Here is a 20,237-nt window from a genome sequence, read left to right on the forward strand (position 1 = left end):
CAAAAATACAATTCCAATTTACAAGTTTATAAGACTTGTTAACTAGATTTTATGTTGGAGTACCTTTTCATAGATGAATGTTGAGATTGTCGATAATTACTATCCCCACATAGCTACCAATCGATATATGTAAGCATAGTTTTAAATTGATAAAGGCTCACTCAACATAACCAGACCATGTAGTGGTTGAATAAAGTATACTTTCATAATACTGCCACAAAATCAAATCATATTTATTTATTTACCCTGCAATAAATACAGCAAAAGTTCTCGCTGCCACAGGAATTTATATTTCATCTAATAAAATAAGATTTAATATTAAGCTAGCGAGAATTCACTGCATGTAGAAAAAACCCTTACAATATCATTTTAAAATTTCTTTTATATACCAAAAAAAATTTAAATGGAATTAAAGCGTTCTATTTAATGCCATTTTTTTTAAAGACTCTGTCTGCATAGGAAACTATTCTTTTTTGATAATATTCTATTTTCAAAATTGCTACAAATTTTCAACAGTTATTGATAGCTGTTAAAAGTTTAGCTTATTTTTAGCCAGTTCTCTCTATACTAACTCTGAAATATGGCAATATATCAATAGGAAAAAAAGTCACAGTTTTGAGAAAGGAAAAGCGGTTTTTTATGATCTAATTTTATTATATTTGAAAAGCTACAACGTTGTCTTGGCTTATAAAAATTTGTAAAAAACGAGAAATATTCACTGATTTTGAATTATTTCCATCTAAATGTTAAAAATATTGCTGAATCGGTGATTTTTTAAAAAAAAGTTTAAAAACTTAATATATTTAAGTTATTTGTCATTTCTAATGCTCAGATAATTCTCCATGTCAAGCTGGTACATCTAGCTTAAAATTGTATATTTTCCTCTAATGTAAGGTGCTTAAACTATAGCTTTTTTATTTTATTTGGTGAGAAAAGCAATGTGAAGATATTTTGTTGCATAAAAAACAGCTTTATCCAACTTGTTTTTTAATGTTTAATTTATGAATGTGGAAACGAAGACTACCATTCAGCTTATTAGTTCCAATAAAAAAAATTTAGTTTAGAGCCGTGATGGAACAGGGAATAGAGCGTTCCCCTCCTAATGAGGTGAACCTGTTTTCAATCCCAGCGATGGCTGGAAGATACAAATTCCTCATCTGGCTTGCACCGACAACAGTGCTGACGTAAAATGTCCTCAGTGGTAGACGGATCATGGGTTAGAGTCTCCATGCTGTCTGGCTAACCGTGGGAGGTTTTTGTGGTTTTTCTCTTCATGTAATGCAAATTATGGTTAGTTCCATCAAAAAAGTCCTCCACAAAGACAAATTTCTCTCAGTACTTAATCTAGGAGTTCCCTTGTCTTCTGAATCGGGTTCAAAATGACGAGGTGACAGAGTTGAACATTGGTAGTCGTAAACACAAAAATTGGGTCGACTGTTCAACGGAAGTTATAAAATAAATTAAAAATTTTTATGTGTTTACTTACAGAAGGAGCATTTAGAAGCAATGCCTGGCTACTTATCATTGCATCAAAACCCAGAAGGTCTTATCATTAAGTGGACACCCAATCAGCTTATGAATGGATGCTACAGTACTAATGACAGTGCAACAGATTCCAGTCAAGATAAAAGGTTGTTTTTCTACCTCACTCATAAATATCATATTTTCAAATATTTTAAAATGGATTCCATTTTTTTGCTCCTCTTACATATTTAAAAGCTAAGAAACAATGGTAATTACCTCTCTAATAAGAGAAAACAGATCTTAATAATTGTAATTACGCTAATTTTCTTTTTATAATTGTGTGATATAACAGGACCATTCTAATCTTCAGTAAATTGCCAAATTCAAGTTTACAATTCTGAATACCAATAGTAAAATGATTCCATGCTATTTTTTGCCCCATTTTGAAAGATATTTTAATAGCTGTTTCAATTTATCATTCTAAAAATACATGAACCGTTTCACTAAATATTAATCGAGATATTACTGAATTTTATAAGAAATAGCATGTTTACTTGAAAAATAATTTCTCAAACATGAAGCTATTATAAGATTAGTTAGAGTTTAAATTACAGTTACACAATAAAGAAATCTAAATACTGAAATTAGACTTTTTGAATTTAATAATTCTTTTATATATATATTCATGCTTTAAAAAAATTTATAATGCCAATAAATTATGAGCGAATATATTTTAAATTTAAAAAAAAAATAATTGGCAATAATTTTTAATGAAAACATTTTAAAGTTATGCAAAAAAATTTGACTATTATCAGATTTTATGATATTTTCAAAAAACAAGTATTGGGTGTTGTGTATCATGATAAATATCTGTTAACTGCTTGCATTGGTGATACGATAAAAGATGCTTTTGTCTAAATATCACCAACAACTTGCTGTTCATGGCATCGGGCATTCATCACAAAAATAAAAATAACGTTCTTGGTTCCAATCACAGGAATAGAACAGTTTTTTCCAATTTCTATAAAGGAGGGCCCACAGGCACAGAAATGTTATGCTGTTTAAATTGCACTAAGAAATTACATGTACATAAAATAAAGCAGTTTTAACTTATGCAATAATTTTAACAAATTTAAACATGTTTTGATTACACCAAAAAATCAATGTATATAAAATAAGCATTTTTAAACTATGCATAAACAAAGATAGTTATCCCTTGCAATCTTCGAATACTAAAATGACTTTGAAAACCATGGAAGCTAATTAAAATAGAGGTATAACAAATGAAAAACAAGCAAAAGGTATGAATTATTTCGTCAAACTTAGCAGTTATTAAAATATCCTTCAGTGCACATCAGACATAACCAGTTTAAAAGTTATTTTCCCATAGTGATGTGTAATTCTTAACTCTTTCGATTATTACTTTATTTATCTAAATGTAAAGACTAAACAGGGTTGGTGGTCAAGCATTTTTAGAAACATTATGACTTAACATAAAACCTACTCACATTAATTTATTTTACATCGATATTTTTTCAGAAGCGCAATGATGTGTCAACATTTGCTGGAAGTGAGAGTTGAGTACCTAAAAACTTCATCGCAATGAAGAAAAATAGATTTCGTATGCCTTTTTTAGTTTTCCTTGTGGAAAACTATTTAAATTATTGGTGTGTTATGAAAATCAATCACTATTTGTAAAGAGAAAAACATAATGCAAACTTTATACATTAGAATAAATTTTTTTCAAAGATATATGTGGCACAGGGCACCAATGTTGTGGGCAAAGGGGACCCGGGCACTGCTCGAGAGTGCCCATGCGTAAAAACGGTACTTCTATAAGGCATCAATCACTTAATGAGTGAGTTGTAATGGAATAAATGCATCTGTGAATTTCGTGCCTGTGCGAGTGATTGATTAGTAATAATTTCAAAGTATTTGTTGGCAAAAATTTTATTTTCAATGTTTTATACAAGTATACTGTTTTACAAATATTGAGAATGTGAAAAATCTTTAAAGTATATTTAGGGAAAATTGTTTTCGTAAGACTCACCAAATTTTAACTGTAAAACATATAAGTTTTATATTTTAATATCCTATGCCATTAATTAGAAAGATCATCTTCTGTAAATGTTTAATTACAATTCATTTTGGAAATTATAAATGTTTATAGTAATTGCTTATTCATTATATATTGGTGTGTTATTGATTTAAATTTAAAATCAATTTAAAATGTACTTTTATACAAATCAAAATAAACTTTTATACAAATTACAATGTACTTATATACAAATTTTACTTTCAATTTAAAATGTACTTTTATGCAAATTGCATATAGAAATATTGTTTTATTGAAATTCTTTGAATACTTTTTTTTACAGCATTTATTGGGAGTATGCTATGAGTGTATCAGTTGATGAAGTTGTGTACATGCATTGCCATCAAAATGGTAGGTACATCCTATTATTAGTCTAAGCTAATTGTATTTGTTATATATTTGTGAAAGTAATTACAAATGGGAAACCTAGTCGATTGTCAGTATTATTTTCTTTCCTTTTGAAACTCTAGACCAGGGTTTCTTAACCCCTAAGGGGTCCATGAGTCATATTTTGGGGGTCCGCTAACTACTCCTAATTTTTAAAACGTTTGGAAGCCTACCCATTGCTTGTAAAGCTATCTATGGCAGCTATAATTCCGTTTGCTATGGTGTATCTTTGCGAAGCGGGATTTTCCACACTCGTGACAATCAAAACAAAACATCGAAATCGATTGAATGTTGAACATGATATGCGTGTTGCTTTGTCGAAAACTATCCCCCAATTCAATTTGTTAACTAAGGAAAAGCAGCAGCAACCTTCACATTAAAAATTTTAATTATAAAAATTTTGTATACTATTAAAATAATAAAATTAAATGTTTTCTAATAATGGATGGTTTTTGCAATTATATTTTTCACAGGGGGTCCGTGACTTCTTAAAAAATTTTAAAAGGGGTCCATTATACCAAAAAGGTTAAGAAACACTGCTCTAGACTGACTATTTATATTATAAATGTATTCAAATTAAACATTTCCAAGGGTATAATTTTTTTATTTTATTTAGGGATGCCCAACCCGTGGCCTGCGAGAAGCACAATGAATTTTTTTTAAAGAAGAAAGTGTTGAAATTTGGAGTCTCATATTTGAGTCATCACTTTTTGATGCGATCAATTTGCACAGATTCCATTGTAAATCTATGTTGTTTCTCGATCGCTTTTTCAATGGTTATTGCTACGAAAGTCCACATGGTTTTTAAAATCCCCAAACATTTATTATGATATTACTGCTCTAGAGCTCATTGCACACTTCATTGATCACTTTTTGACGTGCTTTATTTGTGTCGATTTTCTTGTAAATCAAAACTATTATTTTTTCTTTTTTAACCCCTTCCTTCTCGCTCCCGTGAAAACGATGAGCTGGAGTGTTCAGTAGTAATGCGCCAATAAGAATAAAACTAATTCATTTCTTTTGCCTGTAAAACATTTTATTTCTCATTTTACACACCATATAGCAGTACCAGAATATTTTTAAGGTAATTGTAAATAGTCAGTTTATTTTAAACTAGATACTAGCACTAATCAAATACGTGTATTTGGCAAAATAGACACTTCTATTACCGTTTTCTTGCTGATTGTTAAGGGGTTAAAGGCATTTATTGCTAGCTTTTCTACGTGATTTTGATAATACCAACACCCAAGTTACCCATCGCCCATTTAAATAATACCTTATATGCTTTTTTCAATAAATAGTCCAAAATAATGAAAAATAGTAGTTTTGTGTAAGTAATTTGGTGTCAAATGTTACACAATGAAAGTGTAATGAAATGAATGTGTTTTTAGCCGACACTGGTGGCACTATAGTGCTGGTGGGTCAAGACGGAGTACAACAACCACCCATTCACTTTCCTAAAGGAGGTCATCTTTTATCTTTCCTATCATGTTTAGAGAATGGTCTCTTACCTCATGGTCAAATGGATCCTCCCCTTTGGTCACAACACGGAAGAGGTAATGCCCCTAAGAGTTATTCTTATTAATGTCATGAAGAGATATTTTTCTAATTCTCTATATATTACCTAGATATAAATTGCTTTAATTATCAGAAGATGTCAAGATCAGTTGTGTTTGAAATAAATACAGCGGTAAGTCCCATATCCAGATTCGTCCAGACTTCAACAAGTCCAGAAAATAGATTTTTCCGAATAATAGGCCTTTAAGATCGACAAAAATCAAAACATCCTTATTCAATAAAAAAATAACAAAAAGACGATAATTAACTTCAATTGCAATCAACAACAAATTTATCCACGTGGTTGCGCTATTTTTGCAACAAATTTCCCCATAGTTTTTTGAAGCGCGATATTTTAATGTGCCATTTGAACATATCGCGAATTCCGAATCACACATTTCTATTAGTAATCATTTCTGGATTAGCGACGACTCCAAAGTGAATCCGCATGGTTTGGAAGATTGTATTTCGATACTCTTTAATGTGGATTTTCACTTAGTTTTTAAAATTTCAATGATTTAATATGATATTATTTCGTTTGGCAAACTTCGAATCACGCATTTAACACTCAATCATTGATGATTCACCTTCAATTCCTCGTGCATTTACAATCGCATTTTTATGAATTATTTCTAGAGATTTTCATAGTTTTTTAATGATACGTTATCATAAACGAGAAATTTAGAATCGCGCAATTGTAGAACTACCTTTTGATGCTCTCAATTTTTGATGATTTTATTGTCCACCTGGTTTTGTCTATCGCATTTTCCACAGAGTGGAAAATGCGATAGACAAAATATAGTTTTCCATAGTTTTTAAAATTTTGATTTCATTTTTTAATAAAATATCATTACGATCTGCAAATTCCAAATCGCGATTTTGAATAATTTAATAACCCGCTTTAGTCTTGACTATTTCATCTCGAATTCGCAATTTTTTCAAAAAGGGAAGCTTTTGAGCAATCAGAAATAGACTGCGTGATTCGTCGTGGTAATAATCCTTTTATGCAAGGCGTGAGAAAAGAGTACACAATTTTTTTTGCGCTGTAGTGAAATGCCGAATTTCGTTTACGTGATATGCAGTTTTATTTCCAATTGTAATGGAAATCTGGTTGAAAGCAAGCAAAAATCAGTAAAAATCATAAAAAAACGGAGAAGTGGAGGATTCTCATCCCTGCATACTATTTTTTAACTAATCGATAACGTAAAAGAATATATATATATTTTTTAAAAGGAAAAACAATTTTTTTGTTTATTTTGACTGTTAGAAGTGTCCACAAAAAAGACTTTCCGTCAACAGATGGCCGGATATGGGATTCTCTACTGTATTATAGAAGATTTGTTTAAGAAAATTGTCTTTCCCTGTAAACTTTAAAAAATATTAGAAAAGTACAGCTTAAATTATTACTATAAAAACTGTAATAATTTTTACGGTGTGTTGGTTAAGCTCTGCAATGCATCAAAATTTGCTTACCTCATGTTTTTCAATGGACATAAAGTGGGTAGCAAGAAAATTTCTTTACAATTTTGTCAACAGACCAAATACTTGCAAGGTTAAAAAACTCATGCATACCTGCAAAGTCTCCTGTTTTTTAACGAATACTCCCGTATTTTATTACTATGTCCTGTTTACCTGTATTTTCTCAAATTTCTCCATATTTTGTAAAGAAATTTTAACAAAACTTTTTCTATCTGCTAATGGCAAATATACCTCTCTTATTACTCAACAGATAGCTCTATTGCAAGTTCACTGCAGTTCATGTGCTGCCACGCCGACCAAACCGTATATAGTGAGAAGGCTGCCTTTTTTAGCGATCGTCGTTAAGACATAAATATATTTCTGTTTTCAGAATCATTTACTGTGAAGAAAGTGAGCTGTATAAAACTGAACAGTTCAGAAATATATCTTATGCATTCCGCATAGTGCTAGATAATTTTCTGTAAAGTTAAAAACGAATTTCGCTCATTACTTTCTGATGAAAAGTAATTTCGCTGGTAACTGTTTATGAAGGGTACTTTGATTAAAAAAAAATTCCTATCCAAATCAGCTACTTATATTTGATATATGAATGTGTAAAAATTCTGTGAAATAAAACTAATTACTCAGAATTATGAAATTTATTTTGATGTTGAGTGCTTATAGTATAAGTAATTATGAATAATGGTTTTAAAAAAATCTTTTCTAGATTAAGATTTATTTACATATTTTTTACTTTGCTAAATGTAAGGTCTTATATTACTTCCATTTTTTTTAATTTCCTTTTTACTTGCATGATGTATCAAAACTGAACATGTTCCCCCAAAGTATGTTGCTAGTAAAATCTCCATTATTTTGTTTCTCTATGTATACCATTATCAGTTCTTTCTCTTTGGATAATATTATAAATTTTAAACTGAAAATATTTTTGATTACATCACCACAGTGTTTTTTGTTTCTTCAGGTAAAGTCTTTCCTAAATTGAAAAGGAGGGGTCGAGGATCCATAAGAAGGCACTCTAAAGGTGGTGGTGAAAGTATAAATGAAGAGGATGTTGAAGCCACTGATTATGTGTTTAGGATAATAACATCTCTAAAACCAGACTCCATTTGTAAGCACCCAATTTTCAAATACAGAATACTTTTGATATCTCGAAAAAAAATTTATGTCAAAAAAAAAAAATTTCCCTTGGCATTACACATTCATCTAATGTTAATTTAAATTCCTATGTTGAAGAGTTTCCTCTCAAAACCTTGTTAAATCGAAATCGGCTTGTTTCACTCATTTAAAGATGCATAATTTATTTTTTAATATTAGAATGTAAATCACCAAGTAAATATTGTATTTTTACCTATTAAAAAATATCCCTGATTATCACGTGGGCATTGTTGGCTGAAAGAGGAACGGTGGGTGCTTGTCCCCCCTTACATAATAATTAGGAATTCTTTAAAGTCTCCCTCAATATTTCAGACAAATAAAAAAAAATCATGAATTATCATCTCATTTAACTAATGAAGAAAGATGAGGTAAAATGAAGAAGGAAATTAATCTTTTTGCAGATGCTTAGCATATTGAAGAATTATTATTTTATATGTGAAATTTAGAGAACTAATGTGAATATGTACTTTAATTTAGACCTCAAACAGATACCAGCGACACCCATACTTTATGATAATAGTTAATCTTGTTTTCTTCCAAAATTTTCCAATAAAATTTAATAAGAGACAGGAAATAAAAATCTACGTTTTGACTCTTTTATACATTTTCTTATTACATTACAAGGGGTTGAAGGGTGGGTTCTTAATGCCCAGCAGCAGAGGATATTATTTCTCAGTAAGAACTGTGATGCTGCGTCAAAAGGATACGTTAAAATTTCCCAAAAAAGTTTTAAGAAAATTCTTTATTAAAAATAAGTATTGAAGCAATTACAGAAAACTATATTTGTGAAAACACTCTTTCAATACTTGTATCTCGCTTTTTATTTGATGAGTGCCTCTCTCTTTCTTTTATGTGATAGCTCAAGAGATGTTAGATCCTAAGACTACTCGAGGCTCTTCACCTTGGCAGCCGAAAGAGGCGACAACAACCCCGAAAAATAATGGCACCCCCACTCTTAAGCACTACTCTTCCTCCTCATCCACATCCAGCTCTAAGTCACTGGTTGAAGACATCAGTATTGATCTGGGAAAGATTGACAACAAGGATGATGGTCAGCCCACTGGGTAATTCTCATTCTGGATGATAATAAATGTATACATACATGGCATAAAAAACTTCAACTAATCTTTTTATGTTATTCCTTTTCGGTAAATCTTTTTCGTAATTTATTATTCTAAACGAGATGCTCTTTCTCACCCTTAAATATTTCCCATCCTGTCTTTTAATCTATTTTTAGTTCAAGCATGCATTAACTAGCATTTTAACGTTTATCCCTGTAATTGAACATGAGAAGGCTAAATTTCCCCTCTATCTATTTAACAGACCAAATTTATTTTTTATTTTATAACCGTCTTTAAACAACCGATCCAAATTTGGGTTTACAACTACTAATGTTCAACTCCGTAGCCCTGTAATTCTGAACCCAATCTAAAAGACAAGGGAACTCCTGAATCAAGTATTGGGAGAAATTTGCCTTCATGGAGGACTTTTTGATGGAACCAACCTGCATTTGCGTTACATGGAGAGGACGATCACGAGAACCTCCCACACTTAGCCTTACGGCAAGGGCACTCTAACTCATGATCCATCAACCACTGAGGATATTTCACATAAGCACTGTGGTCTGTGCAAGCTGGATGCAGAATTTATGTCGACCAGCCATCTCTGGGATTCAAAACCGGTTCACCACATTGGTAGGCAAACGCTCTATCCCCTGAGCCATAGCGGCTCTTAACAGACCAATTGTTATGATTAAGATTTCCCTTATTCCCTAAAACGAAACATTTTATGGATTTATGTTGCAAAATTTTCCCTAACTTTTATTGAGTAGCACTCAGATTTTGTGTCACTTTGATATTCATTTTCTAATTATGATGAGTAAATAAAATTAATTTGCTCTTTTTAAAATCCTGTGCCTGTTTGTATTGCTCGTACGACTGCCACCATTAGATATACAAATATTTTTTTCATTTTGGTCACAGTTTTTATGTTAAGGGTGTTTTTTGTACTATTTATATCATCAAATCTATTCGAAAAGTACCAATGTGGTAGCAATATGCATATAAGTTCACATAAAATTTTACTATTTGTGATTTTTAAACCTTTCTCTTAATCAAATTGTATGATACAAATGTACTATTTTATTCATTATTGTGTTGGGCTGATTTTTGCTTTATACTACACTTCAACATCTTTTTTCCTTCAGTAAATTAAAAAGCCTTAACAAAATAAATTTTAGACCTTAAACTTAGTAGTATCAAGAGCACAAATAGAGTTTAAAAATTAGAATTAATGAAATTTTAAAGAGAAAAATGAAAAGAAGGATGGAATGCATAAAAATATTTGTTACTGTTTTTCAATATCTAAGAACTATTCTTTATTTATTAAAATTAGTTGTTCATAGAATATAACTTTTAAGAAGAGAAATAATACCTTTAAAAATATGTTTTTTATGTCAGATATTATGTCATGAATATATTTGCCCCAATTAAAGTGCAATTGTCTTCTTTTCATTAACAGGCAATCAATACAAATTCTTTGTGATAGTATGAAAAAGCAAATTATTTCTCGAGCTTTCTATGGCTGTAAGTATAAGTGATTTTCTACTTTAAAGGAATATTGCTGATGGCCATAAATAACATAATGTAAATTTAATTATGTTTCTAACCAAAGATTCTTAAAAACTGCTAAAATTTGAAATACTTATATAGTTTAGTAGGTTAATATGCTTTGTGACATTTAAAAAAAGCATTCAAATTTTTGATGAATTATTTTTGAAATAAAATATTGTTTCATTCTGCCAAATCATTATATATGGTGTTTGTAATTGGAAAAAGACATTTTATAAATTTTTTTGATGTTTCTATACGTGTGAAAGATGATTTTCTAAAATTCACTAAGTAACTAACATATTTTTCCTCTAAGTTCTCAATCAATATTTTGAAGTTGCATAATGCTTGATGATATGTAAATATTTTTACTTGGCAACAAGAAGAGTTATTATGTCACATGAACTCAATTGGGGAAATAATAGATGCAATGCTGAAATATAAAAAAATATTTTGCATGAAATTAAAAAACAAAAAATGTGGACGTTGACTGACTTGCCACAAAATAAGTTATAGAAATAATTTTATGTAATTTGAAATACTTATTACTTATTTACAAGCTTTTCTGTCCATTCAATAATCTTCTGATTCTTACACTTATTCATTCGTTATATTAAATTATTACTATTATCATAATGAAAGATCATCATGGACACAAATAACAATAGCATCATACTATGAAAAATGTTTCTCATTCAAGTTGCTGTCTTAATAATTTTACAGAAATGTAGTTTAATTTATTTATAGTTTATTAGATTTGTTTTTCATTTGTTATACTATTTATTGCAGTTTAAATACTCAGTGTTCTTACACATTTCTAGTTTGTTTCATCACCTTTTGAATTTGTTTTCATGATGCGTTCAAAGACCCTTTTAAGGATCAATACCTTTTATTACATGTTAATTTCTGTGAGTCATAACTATACTAAAATTCAGTGTTTCCTCAGTGTTGTGTGTTTAGTGGAAAATGTATTTTTGTGGATTGTGTTTGGCTTTCAATATAGCTGAAGTAATATATTTCTTTTCTTGTAACAAAATGGCACACCAAATACTACTACTTTGTTATTGAATTTCAGGGGTCTGTCCAGGGTAAATTTACTACCTTTTAGCGGTACCTATACAAATTTAACTTTAGGAAAAACGGTAGTTTCACAAAATATTTTTAAAAAAGCAAGCTCTCATGCAAACCCCATTCTTGTTGCAATCTATGGAAAAGAGGAGCTTTTCTGCTAGCTTTCTTACAGAAAGGTAACACATGTTTGGTCAGATAGTGCAATGTGGTAAGCCGAAGCGGTCGCTTACATCATATCAAAGCAAGCTTCTTTTTTTTTTGCTGAGTTTTTTTTAATGAAAAAACAAGGCTCTCCCTCAATGAACTTTACGGGAAGTCAAAATTCGAACCTTATTCTAAACATTCGAACATTATCTTAAACACTATTGTAAATTTATTCAAACAGGCCTTTATTTTTTATGAAACATTATTTTCTCTGAGAGACTTTCTTCTGTATGACCTATAGGTGAAAATGTTCTCATAATGAAAATAACTTTTAGTGCTAGTACTGTTAAATTCATGGTTTTATTAAATTTAAGTTGAATTTTAACTATCGACTATGTTTTATAGATTTTTGAATTTGGATACAATTTTAAGCCCAAACTTTTAAAATATCAAAATTGTTTTTGAATATATGAGGAAAAATATAAAGAAATTTACCAGTCATAAATGATTTTTATTTGTAGTGACAATTTTTGAAAATTCTCTCTTACCCTACCATATTTTTGTGTTTATTTTTTAATAAAATTTTTTATTTACACAAATTGTGCCTAAATTTTCACGAAATAGGTACCTCTCATTAAAACCTAGACAGACCTCTGAATTTAATTATGTAATAGGTGGAGCTTTGTGTAATAAGAATTTTATAAACCCTGTTAGTGCATTTAGATTCTTCTTTCTTTCTAAAACTTCTTATAATGTATGTACTCTACTCACATAATATTTTTTTTGACAGGGCTAGCTCACTGCCGACATTTAAGAACTGTGAGAACACACTTAGCTGGTCTGGTCAATTCCAATATCATCTCTGAAATGGACCCCACTGATGCATCCTGTGGGCTAACCGCAGATATATGGATCCGTATGCACGAGGAAACAAGAATCTGTGATAAGAACGAAGTGTACAGGCTTACGTATTTTGGCGGTGTTGATCCTACAATCAGAAGAGAGGTGAATCACCATTTTTTTTAATAGTTAATAAAAATCCTCCATGAAATATTTTTTTTAAAAAAGTATTATTTTGTTTCTTATTTTCCAAATATGTATGGATCCTTTATAGTCTAAAGGATTGTAACTTATTGGAATTCGGGTGTGGTTCATCATTACTATTAAGAGATCGATGAACATTTGGTTAAGCTAAACTATGTACAGAGCACAAAATAATTTCAATATCACCCTGAATAACATGCATTCTCATGATCGTATTTTCACATAATAAGTGTCAATCTTAATAGTTTCTGGATGCGACTTCAAATCTGCTAGTTAATTACTGCTGACTTATAATTAAGTTACAAAATTGGAAACAAAAACGTAATTTCTCTGAATAAACATATATTTTCATAAAATGTTTGATGCTACAAACTTGTTTTTTTATAATATAATGCATAGTTCATAGAAATTTTTAGATGGCTTAAAAAAAACCAGTTAATTTTAAAAGTGGAAATAATATTTAGGAATTTAAAATAAGATTATCTTTTACTTTCCAAAAAAAATAAGAAATTGAGTTTTATATGTTTTAGAACAAATTTTAAAACAAACTTTAATAAATGTACAGTTATAAAAAAATTTAATACATGAACAATGTATGTGCATACATACGTGTAAACACATGTATTTAAATGTACACATGTATTTAAATATGCACATGTATTTATACATTACATGTAGTAATATACATGTATACGTTGTGTGTACATACGTACATGGTCTGTACATATAACCATTTTTTGTACATTCCAATGTTATATGTGCATATGTATTACCAAAGTATATAGATATATATGTACATGCATACGTACATATGTTGCGTATACAAACCATATGTCTATGTACATGTAAAGGTACATGCATGCATTATATTTATGCAACTATATGTACATATAGTGTACAGATAGTGTAACTATAAACAGCATTTTTAAATATTGTATATAATACATGCAATGTGTATACATACGTACATATATACATTATCACATACGTTCATAGATTTATTCTCTGTGTATACAAACATACAAAACATTGCATTTGCATGCAAACTAACAAACTTACTTACGTGTATCATGTATGCATAATTATGTGTGTGCTAAGCATATGAGCAAATGCATACTACTATCTGCTGGCTGTTCCAAAAACATTTTGGGAAAAAATGTGATTGTAATTATTTATAGTTTTTCTTATCCAGGTATGGCCCTATCTGTTAGGCCACTATGATTTTGGCAGTACTGAGAGTGAGCGAGAACAGCACAATGTCACCCTGCAAACTACATATGAGACAACCATGTCTGAATGGTTAGCAGTGGAAGCGATTGTCCGGCAAAGAGATAAGGAGCAAATGGCTGCTAATCTTGCCAAACTCTCATCTGAAAGTACCAATAGTGAAATACCTTTAGTTGGTGAGTGTGTGGAACCAATTAATTATTTTACTATCACCAATTTAAAATTTCATGGAAAGATACTCATCATATTCAGGGTTTAATTTGCATAGAAACTCAGCTCTGTACTTATTTTGTTTTTCGGTGAATTGTTGCATGTTTCACAGAACCTCTAATATTTTATTCTATATCTGTCGTTGAAAAGCCGACCTAATTTTGGGTTTACGACTACTAATGTTCAACTCCATAACTTTGTTATTTTGAACCAATCCAGAAGACAAGGAAACTCTTGGATCAGTACCCCCAGAGGTATGATTTGTTTTGGGAACATGGAGGACTTTACCACTCGACAGATTTAATGTGCATCAGTCGCCATTTATTACAAGAAGAGTCTTCGGTCGACGGGAATCATACCCACAACCTCTTGGACATGGGCCCAGTGCCCTACCAACCGGGCTATCCCGACCCAGAACCTCTAATGTGTAAAAATTTATAGAAAAAGCACATTATTTTTTTGTATGTAATTTAATTTTTCACTGAATTCTGTTTAATTTATGTAAATTATCTCCTGTCATATATATTGTTTAAATTGCTTTATGTTGATTTCAGATTATTTATGTATGATATGAAGAATATTAACATTTTTGAAAACGTTTACACACTAGGTTTGAAATTTACCTTTTTTTGCTAAATTTATATCAAGCTTCAGTTTGTTTAAGAAAGATATCTCTCTGAGTCGCGTAACAGTGCATGAAAGTCCAATGGCCCATGCAGTTTTTTGTCCTTGGGCTCTGGGGTGCAAGAAGCAGATGTTCTGGTTGGGGGATTAGCCAATGCAGAACCCCTAATGTTTAGTCCCCAAGCATGCTTGGTACTTATTTTATCTTATCAACTCACTGAAAGACTGAATTAACCTTCCCTAGTCCGAGGACAGAACCCGGGACCTGTGGCATGGAATCGCACAACGCTAACACTCAGCCACAGAGCCTCAAGTAAGGCATAGGCTATTAATTATCTTGTGTTTTTCATTGATGTTAATGTTGCACATCTAGCAGTAGGTCTGTTTGTTTTGTATCATTATTATGTAATTAATGACACTATGGTTATTATGTAGCATAAATAGCATGTTATATGGATTAAACCCTAGGGGTTCCACGTTCGGTTGACCACCCAACCGGAACATCTGCTTCTGCACTCCAGAGCCCAAAGACTAGAAAACTGAGATGGGCACAGTAGGCCTTGGCCCTCAATGGGCTGTTGCATCACTGAGCTTAGTTTTTAAAAGCATATAAGATAGAATAATAAAAGCAAGACATACTTTCAGCCTTGGTATGCAAAAAATTTTGCTTTTAACTAATTAAAAATAATGACACATTAAAATTTCTGGTGTGCGAAAATGTTGTTTTTATCTCATTAAAAAAATAATAACGCATAAAAATTATAACTGTTTTGCAGCGAGACACATACTTTCAGCCCTGTTCTTATTTTAGCTCCACATTTTCTTTCAGGTCCAAAAGATTCAAATTTAAGTAATGATGTGTTTGAAGACTTCAGTAGTAGTGCTGAATACTATGATAATCCTGAAGATGATATACCAGAAGTGCCTGAAGAAGATAGTGATGAAAATCAAACTAAAGATAAAGTTAGTAAAAATTACCTACTGTTATAAGCAATTATTTAAAATCAATTTTCTAGTGTTATTCCAGTTGAATAAATACAACATCAGATTTAAAATCTGAATTTTTCTTTTATCATTCTTCTATATATAATATTCTCTGTAAATAAACATACATAATATACTTCATATATAACTTTATTTTTAGCACTACATATAATAACATCTTCTACATGGTGCGAGCTTTATTTAAAGGTGCTTAATTTCTATATTAGTTTTTTTAAAAGCCCTACAAGGTGCTTTTTCATAGGGTGTTTTTAAAAAGTGCGTAATTTTTCCTTTTCGAAAATGAGATTTTTTTTTCTTTGTGATTTAGATTTTAGCCACGTATTATGCAAAAGCGTGCTTTTCTCAATGTTTTCACTATTCATTCAACAGTCTATTTCAGCGTACCGTCGGTCCATAATGATGAAAGCGCCAATCATTTTACATGTTTGATGAAATACTTGCGAGTCCGCATGTGCGTCCACTGGGCTGGGTTCGGTGAGATTATTGCACTCTCATGTGCAACTCTGTTGCATTTTGCGAGATATTCTCAATTTCAGGCTTCATTTTCCACCCTCTGATATCGAACCGAAAAATCTCTTGATTATTTTATAATGGCTAATATAATCAAGAAAATAGTTCTTTGTCAAAAACTAGTTATTTTATCATCATAAGTCTTTGAAAATTATTTTACATTTTATTAATGTAATAAGTGCTTAAAAATATTTTTGAGTGCTTAGAAAGTACTTAAAAGGTGCTTATTGTTTGTTGAAAGATTTGGCTATGCACCCTATTCTAGATACCATTCTTCACTCTAAGTTTACACCTAATATCACCACTCAAACATCTCAGTATATTTTGCATCTACATGTTCTATGAAAAAATGAAAAGTTATTCCAAATGTCTTGATCCTAATAACTCTTACTCAATAATCAAATAGTTTAAAATTTTTATTTCTAATCTATCTTAGGCAATACTATCTTTACGCATGGGCACTCAGGGGGCCCTTGAGAGTTTTACTTTTCATAAATTGTGTTAAAAAAAATTAAGGATAAACAACATCGCCTTATATATTTGATAAAAAAAATATATATTCTGTTGTATAAAGTGGGCTTTTTATTTTTACCAATAGTGATTGATTATCATAACACATGCCAATAATTTAAATAGTTTATCACCAGGAAAACTTCAGCAGGAATCTATTTTTCTACATTGCAATGAAGTTTTAAGGTACTCAACTCTCACTTCCTGCTAATGTTGACACATCATTGTGTTCCTGAAAAAATATCTGTGTAAAATAAATTAATGTGAGTAAGTTTTATGTTAAGTCATAATGTCTTTAAAAATGCTTGACCAATACCAACCCGGTTTAGTATTTACACTTAGTTAAATAAAGTAATAATCGAAAGAGTTAAGAATTACACATCACTATGGGACAACAACTTTTAAACTGGTTATGCCTGATGTGCACTGAAGGATGTTTTAATAACTGCTAAGTTTGACGAAATAATTCATACCTTTTGATTTTTTTATAATTTGTTATACCTTTATACTTTTTATTTTAATTAGCTTCCATGGTTTTCGAAGTTATTTTAGTATTCGAAGATTGCAGCAGATTACTATCTTAATTTGTTTATGCATAGTTTAAAAGTGCTTATTTTATATACATTGATTTTTTGGTGTAATCAAAATATGTTTAAATTTGTTAAAATTATTGCATAACTTAAAAATGCTTTATTTTGTGTATTTATGTTATTTTTTAGTTCGATTTTAAACAGTATGACATGTTATAACATTTATTAGCCTGAGGGCCCTGATCTTAGAAAATGACTCATATAAGTGCACATTTTCACAACTATTTATTAATATTTCAGAAAAAAGATGTGGCAACAGAAGATGCTGAAGTGGCAGCAACGGAAGAAGAGGTTCTGCAGAGTGCAAATGTTTCTGAACTCACAAATGAAGAGAAACAAAACTCAAGACGCACTCTTTTGCGTCACATGCAAGGTATATTTCTATTTATATTAGTAACTTTTATGTGGCGGCTTACAAAAAATGCATCTTAATCAATTTTTTATTTTTTTATATCATCTCTTTGCACTACAAATTTGCCGATATAAATAATTGAACCAAAATAAGTTCTGAAATGCAATTTACTCTTACGATATACTAGCTGAATGGGGGGGAGGAATAATCAATAAATCAGTACTAAACAACACTGCAAATCGTGCACGAAACGGTAAAACAAATACCGAAAAAAAGCAATGAAGCTAAAATAATTCCAATGTGTTTTTTTATTTGTTATTATTTTTTAACTTTCTCAGTGGCTTTACATTATTAGATTAGGCAAAATAATTACTTAGTCACCCATCTCATCAAAATAAAGATTGTCTATATTTGGTATCGTCTGGCATAATAACTGTTGCTCTAAGCGAGTCATGATATTTCAAATTTGCCACAATCAAGCTACTTACTCCTATATTTATGTCTTTGATAGGCCTAAAAACCTATTATCTATCATAAATATGTAATGATGCTACTGTAAAAAGCACCAAATTTACTCATAAAATACTTTGTACCTATACAAGAGTATATTTGGTATATATTAAAACTGCATTAATTTTCATAATGCCAATGGTGTTTACTACCAAAATTAAACAAAATGAAATTAAACTGCTGAAAATAAACACCATTGGTGTCAATAATAGTATGGCGAACATTTTCTCTATTAGTTTTGCTTTCTAATCCATAGCTTTTTTTTAGTTCAATTAGTACCTATTACCAAAATTGATTAAACATCATTGATGTCAATAAAAGTCTACACACGCTGTTAAACAAATGAGTGCCATTTTTCTATTAATTTTTCCTATTAGTTCGTATCTTATTATTTAACTTCAATTAGTAACTATTACCGAAATTAATTATCATTGTCATCAATATTAATATTGGCTCTTCTTTACGTTTATGCTTAATGAATTAATACCATTTCTTCATTAATTTTAAATTTCACCTTATTTTTCAGAATTCAACTTATTTTTTTAATATAGTTACTGTTAATTTTAAATTATTTAGTTTTATAGTAACATATTTTAAAAGTATAAACTATAAACAAAATAAATGTGTAGTTTTAGGTAATCTTAGAAATGCTAATTTTGTCACATAGTCCACCTATGCTACACCAATCACTTTGATCAGTCAGATAACCTAGTGGAACTAACCCGCATTTGCGTTTTCATGGAGAGGAAAACCTCCCATGGTTAACCTGATGGCAAAGGGACTCTAACCTGTGATCCGTCTGCCACTGAGGACATTTTACGTCACTGTGATCAGTGCAAGCCGGGTGAAAAATTCTTATCGACCTGCCATCACTGGAATTCAAACTCTGTTCATTTCATTGGAAGGCAAACGCTCGATCCCTTGATCCACTACGGCTTATAGCAATATTGCAATAAGCTTTAGTGTGCTATCTATTTTTTCCCAATTTAGCTGCAAAAAGCCAAAGCATTATCATTTAAATCCACCTGCTGATGCAATAAGTCTTATTGTGCTATCTATTTTTTTCCCTTAATTTAGCTGTAGAAAGCCAAAGCATTATCATTACAAATCCATCTGTTGAATTGGGTCAATCTCCAGTCTCACCTTGTCAGCAACCTTCTTGTGAACCCTCAGTCAGTGAAGTCAAGGAAGTTGTTCCAGAAGAAGCTATGACTCCGGGGACCATTGACATAAATCAGAATGTGCCAGACCTCCCAAGTAAGTCCTCTGAAGAAGTCAATCCTAGTCAAAGCGACATCCCCCAAGAAACAGAGGCAGCAGTTCAATTGCAAGCAGATCCTCACTCAAGTTGCATCTCACCAGCTTCTTCTGGCGGGGGAGTTTATTCAGTAGGTTTCTCTCTCTCTTCTGTGTTTTTCAATCGGTTTATCATATTGAATGTGAGTTATTTCAAATGTTTTCAATGCTTTATTATTTTTTAAAAGTAACAATAAAGCATTGAAAACATTTGAAATTGTAATTTTAATAGGTAATTTTAAATTTACAATTTCAAATTTATAGTAATTGTAATTTTAATAGGTTTGGGAGATATTTGTATTACTTCTTTTTTGTAACAGACCTCACAGCTTTTTTCTTTAAATTGTTCAAAAATGCATACTTGGTATCCTAAAATTACCAACAGTTTGAGAATTCGT

The 20,237-nt window shown here is 30.6% G+C and overlaps 1 protein-coding gene across 1 annotated transcript in view; it reads left to right on the forward strand.

Moving 5' to 3' along the window:
• LOC107446173 (small G protein signaling modulator 1) overlaps positions 1 to 20,237 on the forward strand; it is a 109,263-nt gene that overhangs the window by 16,659 nt on the left and 72,367 nt on the right. Inside the window, exons 9-19 of the mRNA XM_071177837.1 lie at positions 1,489 to 1,631; positions 3,843 to 3,910; positions 5,338 to 5,502; positions 7,944 to 8,090; positions 8,997 to 9,201; positions 10,658 to 10,722; positions 12,752 to 12,966; positions 14,198 to 14,408; positions 15,896 to 16,029; positions 17,922 to 18,054; positions 19,621 to 19,931. Of these exons, the coding sequence (XP_071033938.1) occupies positions 1,489 to 1,631; positions 3,843 to 3,910; positions 5,338 to 5,502; positions 7,944 to 8,090; positions 8,997 to 9,201; positions 10,658 to 10,722; positions 12,752 to 12,966; positions 14,198 to 14,408; positions 15,896 to 16,029; positions 17,922 to 18,054; positions 19,621 to 19,931 (1,797 nt within the window). The remainder of the gene's footprint in view (positions 1 to 1,488; positions 1,632 to 3,842; positions 3,911 to 5,337; positions 5,503 to 7,943; positions 8,091 to 8,996; positions 9,202 to 10,657; positions 10,723 to 12,751; positions 12,967 to 14,197; positions 14,409 to 15,895; positions 16,030 to 17,921; positions 18,055 to 19,620; positions 19,932 to 20,237) is intronic.

This window comes from Parasteatoda tepidariorum, chromosome 2 (assembly GCF_043381705.1).
Source record: "Parasteatoda tepidariorum isolate YZ-2023 chromosome 2, CAS_Ptep_4.0, whole genome shotgun sequence".
NCBI lineage: Eukaryota > Metazoa > Arthropoda > Arachnida > Araneae > Theridiidae > Parasteatoda > Parasteatoda tepidariorum.